General features: G+C 41.9%; 1 protein-coding gene across 2 annotated transcripts in view; it reads right to left on the bottom strand.

Moving 5' to 3' along the window:
* The window catches only part of HLF (HLF transcription factor, PAR bZIP family member), a 56258-nt gene extending 55452 nt beyond the window's left edge, over positions 1 to 806 (bottom strand). Inside the window, exon 1 of one of the 2 annotated variants that reach the window (XM_060763990.2) lies at positions 395 to 806. In XM_060763990.2, the coding sequence (XP_060619973.2) occupies positions 395 to 500 (106 nt within the window). In that variant the 5' untranslated portion in view covers positions 501 to 806. The remainder of the gene's footprint in view (positions 1 to 394) is intronic. The other variant, XM_060763991.2, reaches the window with a different exon arrangement.
* Between the last annotated feature and the right edge of the window lie 16186 nt (positions 807 to 16992).

The raw sequence follows: 16992 nt of genomic DNA, 5'->3' as shown, positions 1-16992 counted from the left end.
GATGCACCCTAGCTAAGAAGGGGTAAACAAACATCCAAAGGTTGGACATGGCCTGGATCAATTGAAGCCGAAACGGCCGGTGCGGGTGGCGACTTCTCTACACTGTCGAGTTAACGCGGTTTCATCCCGCTTTAACCTCCATAGCTCAGTGCTATGGAATGGAGGGATTTGCAGCAGGGACTATAAAGGCATTGCACTCCCAGGGACTCCAGCGGGGTCAAGCCTCAGTGTGGAGGCGAAAGACCTTGCAATGCTCCAACTCTTCTGGAGCCAATGGAGTTGGGAGCCTGACAATGTCAAGCGGGATCAACCCGCGCTTATTCCCCAGCGCAGACGGGCCCTTGAAGGACCTCCCCAACCAACCAACCTACCCCCCAACCTGGCGGGCTCTCACCGTCTTCGTGGTGCAGCGGGAGCTTGAGCGGGTTCTCCAGCAGCGACTTGAGCACCCCGTAAGTCGGAGGCAGGAAAGAGGGGTTCAAGGAGAGCGGCCGAGCCATGCTTCCAGTTCCCGAGGATGGTGGAAGGACTGGTCTTCTGCTTCTGAAGATGCCCCGAACTCTCCCTCGCTTGCAGGAGAAGCGGGACCGTCCTCTTGCCCTCTGGAGCCCCCTTTGGCAGCAGCAGCACCGCCGAGGAGGAGGAGGAGGAGGAGGAGGAGGGCGAGGAGGCTGAGCGAGGAGGAGTGCACAAAGCGGGGCAACCCTCCGTCCGTCCGCCAGCCAGCCCCGCAGCGCTTTTCCGAGCCTGCCTCGCTCCGCCTTCTCTCTCCTTCTCTCCTTCTCTCCCTCCCTCCGCGCTCAGCCTAGTTGCGCCTCCATGTGCTGACACTGACAGCCGTGACGTCAAAGCCCCCCCCCCCACCTCAGAGAAGCGAGGAGTCCGCCAGGCCCTAGCGCCCGCCCTTCGCTCACTCGCGCACAACCCTGCTTTCCGTCGCCGCCGCCTCAGCTCCACACCACTTGAATTGCCATAGCCTCTCAGTCCTGAGATCTGTAGTTTCCAGAGGCACCAGCGCTTCCTGGTAGAGAAGGCTGAGGACCTTGTCAAACTACACTGGATTCATACTCTAGTGCAGGGGCCCTCAAACTTTTTAAGCAGAGGGCCAGGTCACAGTCCCTCAAACTGCTGGATTATAATTTGGAAAAAAAAACATGAACAAATTCCTATGCACACTCCACATATCTTATTTGTAGTGCTAATAACACTTAAAAACAATACAATAATTAAAATGAAGAACAATTTTAACAAATATAAACTTAGTATTTCAATGGGAGGTGTGGGCCTACTTTTGGCTGATAAGACAGGATTGTTGTTGTTGTGTGCTTTCAAGTCATTTCAGACCTAGGCTGACCCTGAGCGAGGGCCGGACAAATGACCTTGGAGGGCCGTATCCGGCCCCTGGGCCGTAGTTTGAGGACCCCTACCTTGAAGGGCCATATCCAGCCCTCAGGTCTTCGTTTGAGGACCCATGATCTAGTGAGATGGGGTCCTAGGACAGCATCACACTAGAGCAGTGGTTCTCAACCTGCTGGTCAACTGGCTGGGATTTCTGGGAGTTGTAGGCCAAAACACCTGGGGAGTCACAAGTTGAGAGCCATTGCACTAGAGAATGAATCCACTTTAAATCCAGTTGCTGCCTCCTGGGGTTTGTAGTTTAGGGAAGAGCCTTTAACCACCTAACAAAACTATAAATCCCAGAATCCTGCAGGAGGCAGAAACTGGATTTAAAGTGGATTCATTCTCTAGTGTGATGGGAATTAAGTCTAGTTATGACATTAAGTCTAGTCATGCCCAACACTGGGGGGTGATGATCATTTCCATTTCTAAGCTGAAGAGCCAGTGTTGTCTGTAGATGCCTCCAAGGTCATGTGGCCAGCATGACTGCATGGAGAGGTTACTTTCCCTCCAGAGCGGTACCTATTGATCGACTCACATTTGCATGTTTTTGAACTGCTAGGTTGGCAGAAGCTGGGGCTAACAGTGGGAGCTCACCCCACTCCCCTGATTTGAACCACCAACCTTTCAATCAGCAAGTTCAGCAGCTCACCTGTTTAACCCGCTGCGCCACCAGGACTCATATAATCCAGTCTAAAGCAGAAAACCTGGGATCATATCCTGGGATATAGTAATAGCAATAACAACAACAACAACAACACTTTATTTATATTCTGCCGTATCTCCCCAAGGGGACTCTGGACAGTTCACAGTATGCATACAACGGCAAACATTCAATGCCGTTTGGACAGACAGGGACTGTCTGGAAAGGCCCTCATGCTATGCAATTCTGGGATCTGTAGTTTGGATCTTTTGGAAGAGAAAGCTGAAGACCTCATCAAACTACATTATGTATGTTACATGATTTGTTTGTGTGTGTTGAAGCTTGTTTTTGCAAGACACCCTGCAGCACATTTTGCTATAGTTTTTCAATGACTATCTCAACCAATCCAACCTATTTTGTGGCAGCTAAATAGGACTTAGATATTGAAGGACTTAGATATTGAAGGACTTAGATATTGAAGCCGTATATACAAACATACCTTTAGATGAGGCCAGAACAGTGGTTAAAGCTATACTTGACACACGCAAATCCCCAGTTCCTCCCACTCACTTCCTCATGGATTTACTAGACATTGTGCTAGAATACAACTATTTTAGTTTTGATAAACAATTTTATTTACAGACATTCGGAATCGCTATGGGCAGCCCACTCGCACCCGCTATAGCCAACCTATTCGTCGCATACTTAGAAAGTAAATTCATTTTCAATACTACTAAGAATCCATTTTCTTCAGATATCCTTTATTTTGGAAGGTATCTAGATGATATATTTACAGTAGTGAGATCACAGCCAACAGCGGACCTATTTTACAGCTGGATTAATACACTACACAAACACATGAAATTTACACACCACTGTAGCCCTACTAATATTAACTTTTTGGACATCATGGTTTTCAAAAATGGTCAGAAACTATTAGTAAAAAATTATAGTAAACCTACAGATAAAAATTCTATTTTACATTTTTCCAGCTTTCATCACTTTTCTCTTAAATCTAATTTACCATTTTCTCAGTTTTTAAGACTGAAACGTAATTCTAGCACACAAAAGGACTTTGAATCTACAGCAGGTATCCTGAAAAAACAACTCAGAGAAAGAAGATACCCTAATAGGATACTCAACACAGCCATGAGCAAGGCAAACTCCATCAACAGAGGTGAATTACTACAGGAACACCCTAGAAAACATAATAACCGCATAATATGGCCTTTGACATTGACACAATATTCATCCAAAATCACTAAGATTATCTCAAAGCACTGGCATTTACTACAGGACATTCCTGGATGTAAAGACAAACCTATTATTGCCCACAAAAGATCCAGAAGTTTAAGGGACCTCATGTCATGATCCATTCTGAATATAGCTCTCCTACTACATTCCATAAACTTACCACTAGGGGTCACACTAGCTGTGGACACTGTAACTGTTGTCAGCAATCACTTAAGAGTAAAATATACTCTCATCCAACACTCAACATTAATATCACATTGCAAAATTTGACAACATGTTCCACTGATAATGTAGTTTACCTATTAGAATGCCCCTGTAAACTACTATATGTTGGAATGACCACTAGACCCCTTAAAACTAGGATAAATGAACATCGTTCACGCATAAGGAATGGGTCCACTGACTCTTCACTATATATACATTTTAATGAAAAAGCACATACACACCATAGCTTTAAATTTTGTGCCTTGGAAAAAATATTACCCAGACCAAATGCAGATGTAAAAAAACTCCTTCTGCAAAGGGAATCTTTTTGGATCTTTAAACTACGAACACTGGTTCCTCAAAGACTAAATGACAAAATTGAAAACACTTGTTTCTTGTGAGATGTAGTTCTATTTAAGAGGCAGCCAAGTTATGACTCATTGCTCGTTATAGAACTCCTACTGAAACAGAGCCTGTACTACTGAAGAGAATGTAAGTAGAGTAACGTGTTTCTTCACTGTCATTATAAAATGTTTCTCTAGCAATGTTATTTTGGGAGTTTCATGTGTCTATTGTGTATGTTATTTCTACTCCTTATTTAGTGCACTAAGCATAATATGATAACAGACTACACCCTGAAGAAGATAATTATTCGAAACAAGGATAACATACCGGGAGACCTTGTAGAGATTTTGTTGCCTAAGAAAGACTTTATTGCCTAAGAAGAATTCCTTGAGACTGTGTTGCCAAAAGAAGAATTCTTTTGAAGATAAAGATAGAGACTTTTGAATTCCTTCACTGAAATCCGACTCCAGGAAAGAATGGACTTTATTATCTTTAGTCTGTTGTTTATTTTTCTGATAATCTACATTTATTTATAATGTGCTGACAACATTCTTGTTAAATGCTATAAAATCTCAGACAACTTATTCCAATAGAGAGCATAAAATCTTGATTTAGATTTCTTTCTTGAGGGCCTTATAAGATGGCCTGGGTAACAACGGAAAAATTTGTTTCTAAAATCAATTCGTTTTTTTGGGGGGGTTGCGTTTCGTTATTTAAAATAATTACAAAATTTTCCTTTTAAAAAGTTCGATATTTACGAAATTTCGTAAATGTGAAAAAAAATTAAAAAACATTAACGAATCGATTTCCGAAACAATAACGAATCGATTCGTTAATGGCGGACGCGACCGCGAAATACGCTAAAAAACCTCCAAAAACTTCTGAAGCTTCCCTCTCCCTCTGTTGTTGACTGTTGGTGTGATATTATAATTTTTTTTCACTAATTAAACAAAAAACTTGCCCCAGACATGCGGAAATAATAACAAAACGACCTCAGAACAATAACGAAACGAATACAATAATGAAATACGAAGCATTTACAAAACGTGTTTAAAAATTGGTTTTTTAAAAAAATTGCTCCAGAATGGTTTGTTATCGTTTTGTAATTAAAAAAATTAACGAATTAACGAATTACGAATTAACGAAACGAAACTGCCCAGCCCTAATACATACATTTTTTTTCTATTGCACTGAACCCTGGCAGTTATAATGGGATCACACTGCATTCATTCTACAGCAGTGGTTCCCAACCTGTGGTCCATGGACCACCAGTGGTCCCCAAGAACTAAAAAATGGTCCATGTCCTTGCAGTTACTACATTGATGCAACAAGAACGACTTCTCTCTCAAAATCCTCTTATAGTGCTGAGGCAATGGGGATGTCAGGAGGGGAGAGGTTGATTACCCACGAAAGGTGCCTCCTGACAACTGCTTCTCCTCCCTCCCTGAGTAGAGCCATTGTATATGGAGCACCTTGGTGTCTTCTTTTTTAGGCCTGTTCCTGGGGTTATTTGGGGTGCTGATTCAGAACATTGCATTGGATAGACCACATCAGCTCTAGATTATTAAATAGTTTTCTGTGGGACTGCTGGATGGGATATGTTCTGTATCAGAAACTAGAGCTGGTGTGGTCTATCCAATGCAATGTTCTGAACCAGCATCACAAACTGAATCTAAAGTTGACCAAAAACTGATTCGTAACCCTTTTGGTACTAATGTTGGAAAGCAGTCCCCGATCAAAGTGATCTGTGGTCAACGTAGTCCCCGGTGAAAGTGATCCCTGGTCAAAAAAAGATAGGGAACCATGGCTCTACAGTATGTACTCTTAATAAATCATGTAGAAGGCAGATAGGTCTTAATTTGGAATAAACATGCATAAAGGCTGAAGGATAAGATACCATTTTGGTGCATCTACACTGTAAAATCTCCTGCAGGAGAGATAAAGTGGGATATAATAATAATAATAATAATAATAATAATAATAATAATATGCCACACTAACTGCCGTGGCTCAGTGTTGTGAAATCCTGAGAGCAGGCCTGTAGCGAGGGGGTGGTTTTAGGGGTTTAACCCCCCCCCCCCATAATGTTTCAGATTTTTTTTTTAAAAAAAAAAAACCTGGTTTACTCATGAATTTTAACTGGTTAACCAAATCCCCATGCTAAGTCTATAAGACGCAAAAAATTAAAAGTCCCTCTAGAACTGTAAGCACTATCTCAAGCAAATATTGACAATTTATTCACACTGTCATTACTTGCAGCAATAGCCAATGTAGTGAAGCAACCAAGTTGGGTGTATGTGTGTTGAATACTCCCATTAAGGAGGCCAGACTTGGTGGGGGTGGTTGACAGGGGCAGAGCTTCAGGCTATTGAAGGCTGCTCTGCCCCCTGCTGTGCTCTTTGCTTCAGTGTGAGCTAGGAGGCAGGTTTCAACACCCCCCCCCCCCAAATTTTCAACCCTCCCCAAAATTTTGAACCCCCCCCCTTCAAAATTTTGAACCCCCCCCCGAAATTGCCAACCCTCCCCGAAATTTTTTTCTGGCTACGGCCCTGCCTGAGAGTTGTAATTTTAGGCTCCATTTACACTGCCATATAATCCAGTTTCAGCATGCAGATTAACTCATACAATCCAGTTCAATCTGCACTATATGAGTCTACCACTGACCATTATAATAGAGTTCAAACTGAATTATGTGGCAGTGTAGGTAGGGCCTTAGTGAAACAGCAGCACTCTTTGGCAGAGAATGCATGTAAAACTAGAAATCCCATGATTTCCTAGCACTGAGCCACAGCAGTTTAAACTGGAGTCAAACTGCATTAATTTTCAGTAAAGACACATCCCAAGTTGTCACCCCTATGGATCTCCTCCCATACCAGGTAACACCGCCACATTGTAGGTAAAGTACAGGCTTAGTATCCAGAATTCTGAAATACTCCAAAAATTCAACATTGTTTCGAGGGTGGGAGAGATACCGACATCTTTGCTATCTGGTGGTCTGGTGCTCACAGGCTTTGTTTTGTGTACAAATTATTGAGAAAAAATATGTATAAGGGGAATATGAAACATCAAAATATTTTGTGTTTAGACTTGGGTCCCACACCCAAGATGATGATGATGATGATGACGACAATGACTTTATTCTTGGAGCCTGGCACCATCTCCCTGAAGGGACTCTGGATGGCTCACATATGGGACAAAATGACCACAGAACATCAAAACAAATCAATCCATTAAAGTAAAATCACAATTAAAAATAAGAGCATAGTAAAATATAAAAGATAAAAGCACAATTAAAATAAAACAAAATACAAAACAGCGGTGTTGGAACTCAGTGAAAATAATGCTCAACAAGATATTTGATATGTATAGGAAAATGCAGGTATTTCAAAATGTGGGGGAAATCCCAAACAATGCTGATTGCCATCAACCTCTCAGCATACAGCAATGCAAAAGCATATCATTTTTGAACTAATCTTGCAGTGATAGGGTCACTTTAGGGTCACCATGTGGCTGGGAAGGCACACAGCAACAATCTAAACTCTAGAAAAGCTTTACAAAGCCACTGTGATTATAGGCTGTGTCAATAAGAGTATAGTGTTGAGATCGAGGGAAGATATAGTCCCACTCTGTTTTGTGTTGGTCAGACCTCCCTGGAATAAGACTGTGTCCAGCTGGGCACTGAAATGCAAGACAAATATTGTGACAAGTTGGAAGGTGTCCACAGGAGGGTGACCAAAATTATCTAAAGCCTAGAGATCATGAATCCCTTTTAGGAGTGATGTAAAGAGCTAAGTCTTTTTGGCCTGCAGGAGAAGACTGAGAGGAGACATCATTGCTGTGTTTAAATTTGTAAAACAGTGCCATACTAAAGAGGAGGTAATCTTGTTTTTTGCTGCTCTGGAACCAGGACATGGATTAATGGATTCCAAACTGCAGGAAAGGGGATTCAACCTGAACATGAGGAAGAACTTCATAATGGTAAAAACACAGTAGAATAAGCTGTATTTGAGTCTCCTTTGGGTTTTTTAAAAGCAGAGGCTGGATGGCTATCTGTCAGGGGTGCTTTGATTGTGTGTTCCTGCATGACAGAATGGAGTTGGGCTGGATGTGGTTACTGCAATGCTAGAAGGGTGGAAAGTGAAGGTAATCTAATTTGGAGAAATTGCCCCTCACTCTTGTTCAGCCCTTACCATCTCTGGCTCTGGAGATTTCTTTTCTGGGGTAATACAAGGACAGGTCAATACACGCATTGTGATAGATGGGTTGCAGTGGATTTTCCAGGGATTGTTGCACTCACTTTGATCTCCACAACTACTATTGAGCCAATGCTTCCACATGCCCAGAATAATAATGACATTGTACCAGTGTTAGTTTGGGCATAACCTTTCCCAGTATAAGAGGAACACCATACCAGCTTTCCCATCATTAAAGTGGCACCAACATAAATGGCTCCTCTGTTTTTGTACATTAGCGGCCATCTATTGTCATCCTAGGAAAATGAAAAGGACCCTATAATGCACCAATGACAGAGGGCACTTCCACACAGCCATATAACCCAAAATATCAAGGCAGAAAATCACACAATGTCTGCTTTCAGAAGACATTTATTTCTTGAGAGAAGAGCAATGACCAATCTTGATAAAATAGTGAAGAGTAGTGACACACACTGGCAATGAAGGTCCACATAGTTTAAGCAGTGGTGTTCCCCGTAGTAATGTATGAATGCAAGAGCTGGACCATAAGGAACGTGAGTGAAGGAAGGTAGACACTTTTGAATTGTGGTGTTGGAGGAAAATTCTGAGAGTGCCTTGAACCGTGAGAAGATCAAACCAGCCCATATTCCAGGAAATAATGCCCAAGGATATTGGAGGCAAAGAAGAAGATGAAGTAGTTTGGCCACCTAATAAGACAGAATACCTTGGAGAAGATAATGATGCTGGGGGAAATGGAAGGAAAAAGAGGGGCTGACTGAGGGCAAGATGGATGGATGCTATCCTTGAAGTGACTGGCTTGACCTTGAAGGAGCTGGGGGTGGCCACGGCTGACAGAGAGCTCTTGCATGGGCTGGTCCATGAGGTCACGAAGAGTCCAAAGCAACTGAACGAATAAACATCAAATCAATGCACCGCTGGAACACCTCAGCAAGCGAGAGTCCAAAAGTGGCAGGCTCAAACTCAGAACCTCAACCAATGGCTGATACCAAATGAGAGACTCTCCTTTGGGCACACAGAAGACTGGGCGACTTGGAAGGCACTGAATAGACTGCGCTTTGGCACCACGAGATGCAGAGCCAATCTTAAGAAATGGGGCTACAAAGTGGAATCCACAACATGCGAGTATGGAGAGGAGCAAACCACTGACCACCTGCTGCAATGCAACCTGAGCCCTGCTACAAGCACAATGGAGGACCTTCTCGCGGCAACACCAGAGGCACTCCAAGTGGCCAGATACTGGTCAAAGGACATTTAATCAACAACCAAGCTTGCAAATTTTATGTTTTGTCTGTTTGTTTGTTTGTTTTGTTCTGTTAGAAATGTAATACAATTGTTTGGTTGCCCCTGACACGATAAATAAAATAAGGCAGAAAATCCCCCAATATCTGCTTTGAACTGGGTTATCTGAGTCCACACTGCCATAGAATCCAGTTCAAAGTAGATAATGTGGGATTTTATTCAGCTGCGTGGAAGGGGCCTGAGAGCGCCTTAAGAATTGACATACAATAGATTTCTTTGGGTAGAAGGAGTTACAAATCATCAGTACAAAAACTACCACTGGATTAAGCTTTTGTATACACAACCACAGTGTGTAAAAGCATCAAATTGCTAGCTATTGGAGACATCATTACCTAAATCCAGATTGACACCAGCAGGGAGGAAATGGCTGTCATTGTTTGGGAGAGATATGCCACATAATGGAATTTTATTTCATCTCCGTATTGGTAAAGACAAAGAGAAGCCCTTATGAAGTGTAAGGTTAAGTGAGAGGGAAAGTAAACAGAAATATAAACTGCAGGAGGGATGAAAAAGCTGAGAAATACCGGCAAATAATGTTAATCCGAGATTAGGATTAGCAAAGGAACCTTGAGCAGGAAGAGCAACACAATTGAATGTTCTTAAGCATGTTTTCAGTCCAAAGCAAAACTTGCTGCACAATATTATTAGGTGAAATGCAATAGTCTGTCAAACAGGAAAGCCAGGGAGACCTGGTTCTGATTGTGAAATAAATCCCAGGTTCCGGGGGACAAAAGTCTAACTATGAAAAACGATCCAACCACCAAAAGTCAAAATCTGCAAAGACAGGGAGAGATGATAGCCTCCTACAGACTTTCCCACTGTCTTCATCTAGATCTGTCTTTGGTTCAGGCATGGGACCATAGCAGAGTGTTTGAAGATCATCACTGAAATGCAAAGTGGAGATGCACAAGCTGCTAATATATTTTTTCTAGTGCAAATCCCTCACATGAAACATGATCTGAACATTGTGTACAAGTAAACATCGAGGAGGTTCATGATATGGACACTACTACTGTCATTGTCCAGAGTCATCTGGTTGGAGACTATAAGACAAAAACACAGGCAACTATGGTCAGATACTGTATAGCTTTTCTTATGTGCTTAGTCAAAAACAAAAACAAAACAAAACAAAAACATCATCCTAGGGGCCCTTCCACACAGCCGTATAACCCAGAATATCAAGGCACAAAATTCCGCATTATTTGGACTCAGATAACCCAGTTCAAAGCAGATATTGTGAGATTTTCTGCCTTGATATTCTGTGTATGTAGAAGGGCCCTAGGAAAGTGAGCTATAGTATGCCATTCTACTACTATAGTATGCCATTAGGAGTGCAGGACCTCCATGGAAGTGGGAAAATTAATGAATTAAAAACAAATAACATTTTTAATCTGATAGAATGGCTCTCTGAGAATCTCTCTGTCTTTCAGGGCCATTATTATTATTATTATTATTATTATTATTATTATTATTATTATTATACCCTGCTTTCTTTCTCCTGAAGGGGACTCAAAAATTTTTTGCTCCAAAGCCACTCAAATTCTCCACTTCTAATGTAGAAGCACCCATTTTAGTTTTTACTAATGTGTAGGTGCTGATCTCCAAACTTTATTTTTGAAGTACTGTGCACTTCTACCCAATAGTCATATCCACCATCCAACTGAAGCACCTGACACCTGTTTTTGGGAAAGCAAACTTCTCAGCCATTGGACAGCACCTACTTCAGATATGATGGGAAAACACCAAGTTGTATCCAAAAGACTTTTGGAAGCTGGGGCTAACATTCAGAGCACTCATCTCATGGTGCTCAGATCACGGCCAAGGGGGCTTTCATTAGAGAAGGTTCCCAACCTTTGGGCCTCCAGGTGTTTTGGACTTCAGCTCCCACACTTCCTAACAGCTGGTAAACTGGCTGGGATTTCTAGGAGTTGAAGTCCAAAACACCTGGAGGCCCAAAGGTTGGGAACCACAGCACTAGAGAAAGGAAGAGGATTGCCTTGACTCCTTAGCTAAACATTAACCAAGTAGATTTTATGTTTCTTTTATTATCACCGCTTTTTACAGAGAAACCCAACTCATACAAAGGGCTCAAGCAGCACAGGACTGCATCAAACACAGCTTTTGTAGATTTTATTGCAAGTCAAGTAACCATTATTGGATGGTTATTGCAAAGATCCTTATAGGCACTGAACATCTTTGTTTCACAGGTAAACTTGTGGCTGATGGAAATCCCTTCTAGTGAAAGAGATGTCACCTAGCATTAAGGATGGAAGACTATTTTTTTCCCTTTCATTTCAACAGTTATGACTAAGAGCAGCTCCCAATCATTTACACAAGCTTGTTTTTAAGCACTCACCTGGTAGCTACAGGTGACCAGGAAGTCCATGCAGTCAACCACTCCAGCCCTCCTCTGCCAACTTGCAAAAGATCAAGGAATATATGTAATTATTTATTATCAGGTTGAAAAACAGGTCTCCTAAATGTTGGGAGATCCTATGACAATTAAGTTCAGTCTCCCTCTGGTATACACAAATATCCCCAATAGTTGCAGAACACCATATTAAGTCGCTTTAGCATGCCAGTCGTCCATTTGCACCTGCCTACTTTACTTCCTGCAATCATGTAAACAGATGGAGGATGGGGAAAAGCATGAACATAATTCTGAGGATGGCAGTTCAGAAGTCCCATGGAACACAATAAGAACTTATTCCTCAGTCACTGCATATAAGACGAATATATGCAAACATCTTCCTATTTGGAGCAGAAGCAAAAGAGGAAAGTATGCCTAATTCACAGAAGTAAATACCCTTCTTGTCCTGTAAGAGATGAAAAGAAAAAAGGACAAGAAGACTAAACAATGTGAGAATGAACCTGCAGTTCATTAAGCCTTCCTATCCAGACTTAGAGAGGTTATTCAAGCTTAGGAAGCAAAAGACAAAATTCCCATAATAATTTCTCCATCCCTGGAAGTAAAGATAAAACTACCCTCAATTAAATAACTGAGCATTTGCTCTTCTTTGACTTCTGAAATCTGCTGCCTGAGAGAGCTTCCTTACTCGGGGTGCATCTTCATTGTAGAATTAATGTAGTTTGACACCACTTTAACTGCCAGGACGTGATGCTAGGGAATCACAGGAGCTGTACTTTGACAAGGTCCTCAGCCTTCTCTGCCCAAACTCCAATGGCCAGGATTTCATAGCATTGAGTCACAGTAATTTGAGGAGTTATCAAACTGCATTTCTTCTGCGGTGCAGATGCACTCTCTGTGTGAGAGTAGGCCTGGCTCTGGTGCTTTCAGCTTTTAATGGAGTCACTCTTGAGCTGCACAAGAACTTAAAAGTTGCTCTTTTCTAAAACCTCTTCTAGTGCATATATTTCACAGCTCAGTCACGAGACTGACAACTTTCTTGTTTTTTTCCAAACCATGCTATTTTTAGAAAGCTGTTGAAAGCCTAAAATGGAGACACATTTTAAAAATCAAAAGAATTTCAGGTGGCACTTTAAAACGCAAGCATATGGTGTTCATAGTTATGGAGCTGTTAAACATCATGCTATTCCAAAATTACACTTTGAGGTTTAATGTTGGCAATTTAATTCCTTTCCAGCCTTTTTTTCAGTAAAAATTTAACTGGGCATTAGATGCTCACATTACAGTGTAGTTTCACTAAACTATATCACCATAATCTTGTGAGACATGCTGTTTGAGAAGCCACGTTCTTCAACTGTCAACTTTGGTCAATACAGACTTAAAGAGGGCCAGATGAGGCCTTGGAAATGGGCTTCTGTCTGGGAGCTTTTCTTTTTTACACAGTTATAGCAATGCATGCAGATCTTATTCAATGTTAAGTGCCATGGCAGTATCCTAAGGAATCCTGAGTTAATCCAGGTTTTATAGCAGCTATCCAAGCTGCTGATCCTACTTGAAAGCTAAGATTTCCCCACCTTTGGAGGTTTTCCTTAAAGTCTAGACTAAAACTCAAAGGACAAAGAGAGAGAGAGTTCACATTTGATAAAGATGGAGTGGGAAATGTAGAGGAATTTGCCAGTCTATTTTCCTCCCCTTTGACACCACTTTCTCTGACATGACTAATTGCTGCAGAATCCTGGGAGGCACAGTTTTCAAAGTTTTTAGCATTCTCTGCCAAAGAGGGTTGGGGCCTCACCAAACTACAAATCACAGGATTCCATGTCATTGAGCCACAACAGTTAAAGTAGTGTCAGACTGCATTCATTCTACAATAGATGCACACTAAAATGCCAGATGTCAGACAAGCCATTGGCCTTTTAGATTTATCCCTCTCTGATTGTATCTACATTGCCATATAATCCAGATAATAAAAAACAAATAATCCACATTATCTGCCTTGAACTGGATTATCTGATTCTAACTGCCACATAATCCACTTCAAAGCAGATAATGTGGATTTTATACAGCTGTGTAGAAGGGTCTAGAGTTAACAGGCCCCATCTACACTGCCATATAAAAAAATTCCATCAAAGTTGCCTCTGAAAAATTCTGTAAATCTCTTGGGAAGACAAGCAGACAAATGTCAGCGTGCTGGAAAAAGCAAAAACCACCAGCACTGAAGCGACAGTCCTTCATCATCAACTCCGCTGGAATGGCCCCGTTGTCCGGATGCCTGACCACCATATCCCAAAGCAGCTGCTCTACTCCGAACTCAAGAATGGAAAAGGGAATGTTGGTGGACAGGAAAAGAGATTTAAAGATGGGCTCAAAGCCAACCTTAAAAACTTTGGTATAGACACTGAGAACTGGGAAGCCCTGGCCTGTGAGCATTCCAGCTGGAGGTCAGCTGTGACCAGCAGTGCTGTAGAATTTGAACAGGCACGAGTGGAAGGCAAAAGAGAGAAATGTGCCAAGAGGAAGGTGCATCAAGCCAACCCCGAACGGGACCACCTTCCACCTGGAAACCAATGTCCTCACTGTGGGAGAACATGCAGGTCAAGAATAGGGCCCCACAGTCACCTACGGACCCACCATCAGTACACCGAGCTTGGAAGACAATCCTACTTGGACAACGAGGGAGCACCTAAGTGAAGTATATGGCAGTCTGGGCCCCTTCCACACAGCTGAATAAAAGTCTACATTATCTGCTTTGAACTGGAATATATGACAGTGAGGACTCAGATAACCCAGTTCAAAGCAGATATTGTGGGGTTTTCTGTCTTGATATTCTGGGTTATATGGCTGTGTGGAAGGGCCCTGCATCTGGAATGTCTTATAGTGGTATTCTAAACATTTGGATGATAACCTTATCTGAAACACTTTGAAGACTTGATATGTGCTATGCAAAATTTCAAGCATTGCTATGTGGGAAGAAACTAGTTTCCCACAATAGTCATCTCCTTATTTATTAAGTAAATCACTTATACTCCATCCTAGACATGCAATAGGGGAGGCATACAATGACATCAATTTATTTTTGGGAAGGTGTATAATATAATCCATCTACGATAGTAACTATCATTTTAAAGGACAACACTGGCCAACAACAGGCCAAATGTTAGATCTGATTTTGGGTATATTTGACCTGCTGGTTCCAAAAAATGGCACCAGTTTTTGCCTAGTTTTTGAGATACACAACATATGCCATCTACTAGTCACCATCTGCTTGTGCACAGAAAATCATGATAACCATATCTAAGAAACTGATGCAATCTATCCAATGCAATTTTCTGAATCAGCGCCGCAAATAATCCCAGGAAAAAGCACAAATGCCAAGGTACTAAGAAATATATTTGTGATTATTTTTCAATAGTTTTTGTATTAGAAGTCTAATTTCATTTTATTTCATCCTTAGGAAACAAGGATGAAAGAACAAATGAGTCCTCCAGCTCCAGGCTATCACTTCAAGAAAAGAAGCAAAACTACAAAAGTTGTTGATTCCTTGCGCCAGGGTTGCAAAGCCTTTTCCTTGCAGCGCAGGTTGTGCCTTGGAAACTGCAGCAAAAGCAAATGCCACACGTGATCCCCTCTCTGTGGAACAGCAGCCGACTACGCGTTTACACGGTCATCCGAATCCCGTTGCTAGGTGATAGGGATAACTTGCTCTGAAGCAGGCCGCCTGATGGAGATAAGCCCTGGATGGTGATGCTGTCCGTGCGGTGCAGCAGTCGTGGACCGTGTTCCCTAAGGCTGGCTATGGGACAAAAAACGTGAGGCACAAGCTGAAGGAACAAGATGCTTTCCCATCTGGCCCCAGAAGCAGCAAAAGACTACTAAGTAAAAACACCTCCGATTTCAGTCACTTATTGGACTGATTCATAGGGTCCTAGGCAGAATTCCAGTCAGGCCTCCATGCCGTCAAGAAGGCACGGGCAAACGTAGGCCCTCCAGGAATTTTGGATGTCAACTTCCACAATTCCTAACAGCCGGTAGGAATTCCTTGCCCAAGAAAATCCATAAATAAGGCATGCACACACATATACAGTAGACTCGCAGGCTGGATCTACACTGCCCTGATCCAAGATTATCTGCTTCGAACCAGATTATGTGAGTCTTCACTGCCATACAATCAGGATAAACAGATAATCTGGAATCAGATCCTGGGACATAGGACAGTTTAAGATCTAGCCTTAGTGAACCAGCACCCACGGGGATTGGTGGATGTCAGATAAATTTAATTTCTGGTTGCTTGACAGTTTTTTATTAAAAGTAGGCCTATTTTTATTATTTAGGGTGTCAGAAGAAAATTGAGGGTACAGTTGTAATATATTTAAAAACATAAATGCAGTTAAAACTTGGCATTATACTAAATGTCCTTTGACTACTAGCTGGCCACGTGGAGTGCCTCTGGTGTTGCCATAAAAAGGTCCTCCATTATGCACGTGGCAGGGCTCAGACTGCGTTGTAATAGGTGGCCTGTGGTTTGCTCTTCTCCACACTTCTTGTCATGGATTCCACTTTGTGGCCCCATTTCTTAAGGTTGGCTCTGAATCTTGTGATGCCAGAGTGCAGTCTGTTCAGTGCCTTCTAAATTGCCCAGTCGTCTGTCTGCCCAGGAGGAAGTCTCTCATTCGGTATCTGCCACTGATTGAGGTTCTGGGTTACAGCCTGCCACTTTTGGGCTCTCGCTTGCTGAAGTGTTCCTGCGAGTATCTCTGTAGATCTTAAGAAGCTGTTTCTTGATTTAAGGTATTGGTGACTTGCAGTATGCCACTAAACAAAGTAAGCTCATACCCCCTATGTTACCATACCACCAACTTTATATTGATATTATTAATGTTGAAAAAAAACCCAATAATTAAAGTAAATTAAGACAAACGAGGGCAAACTTCACTTAAAGTTTTACTAATTTACTCGATTGTAAAAATCTTTTAAATTTTAAAGTAATGTTTCTTCAATTTTTTTCAGTTGCTTGAGAGTTTGGTTAACTGAGAGTCTACTGTAGTACATACATGTATCAACAAACACACTGAAGCCCATCAATATTTTGAACACAGGAGCATGAAATAATCAGACGGCCTAGTGACCATGGTTATAAGCACAAACTTGCTGGTTTGTTCATGAAGGTGAAGTTGTTTTTTCCCCCCGGCTTCAAAATCCAGTAACTGGCAAGGTTTAACTATTGATTTATGCCTGCCTGTTATTACCAAAAAAAAAAAAAAAAAAAT

This window comes from Anolis sagrei, chromosome 2 (genome assembly GCF_037176765.1).
Source record: "Anolis sagrei isolate rAnoSag1 chromosome 2, rAnoSag1.mat, whole genome shotgun sequence".
Lineage (NCBI taxonomy): Eukaryota > Metazoa > Chordata > Lepidosauria > Squamata > Dactyloidae > Anolis > Anolis sagrei.
This window is presented reverse-complemented; position numbering and strand designations above follow the sequence as displayed.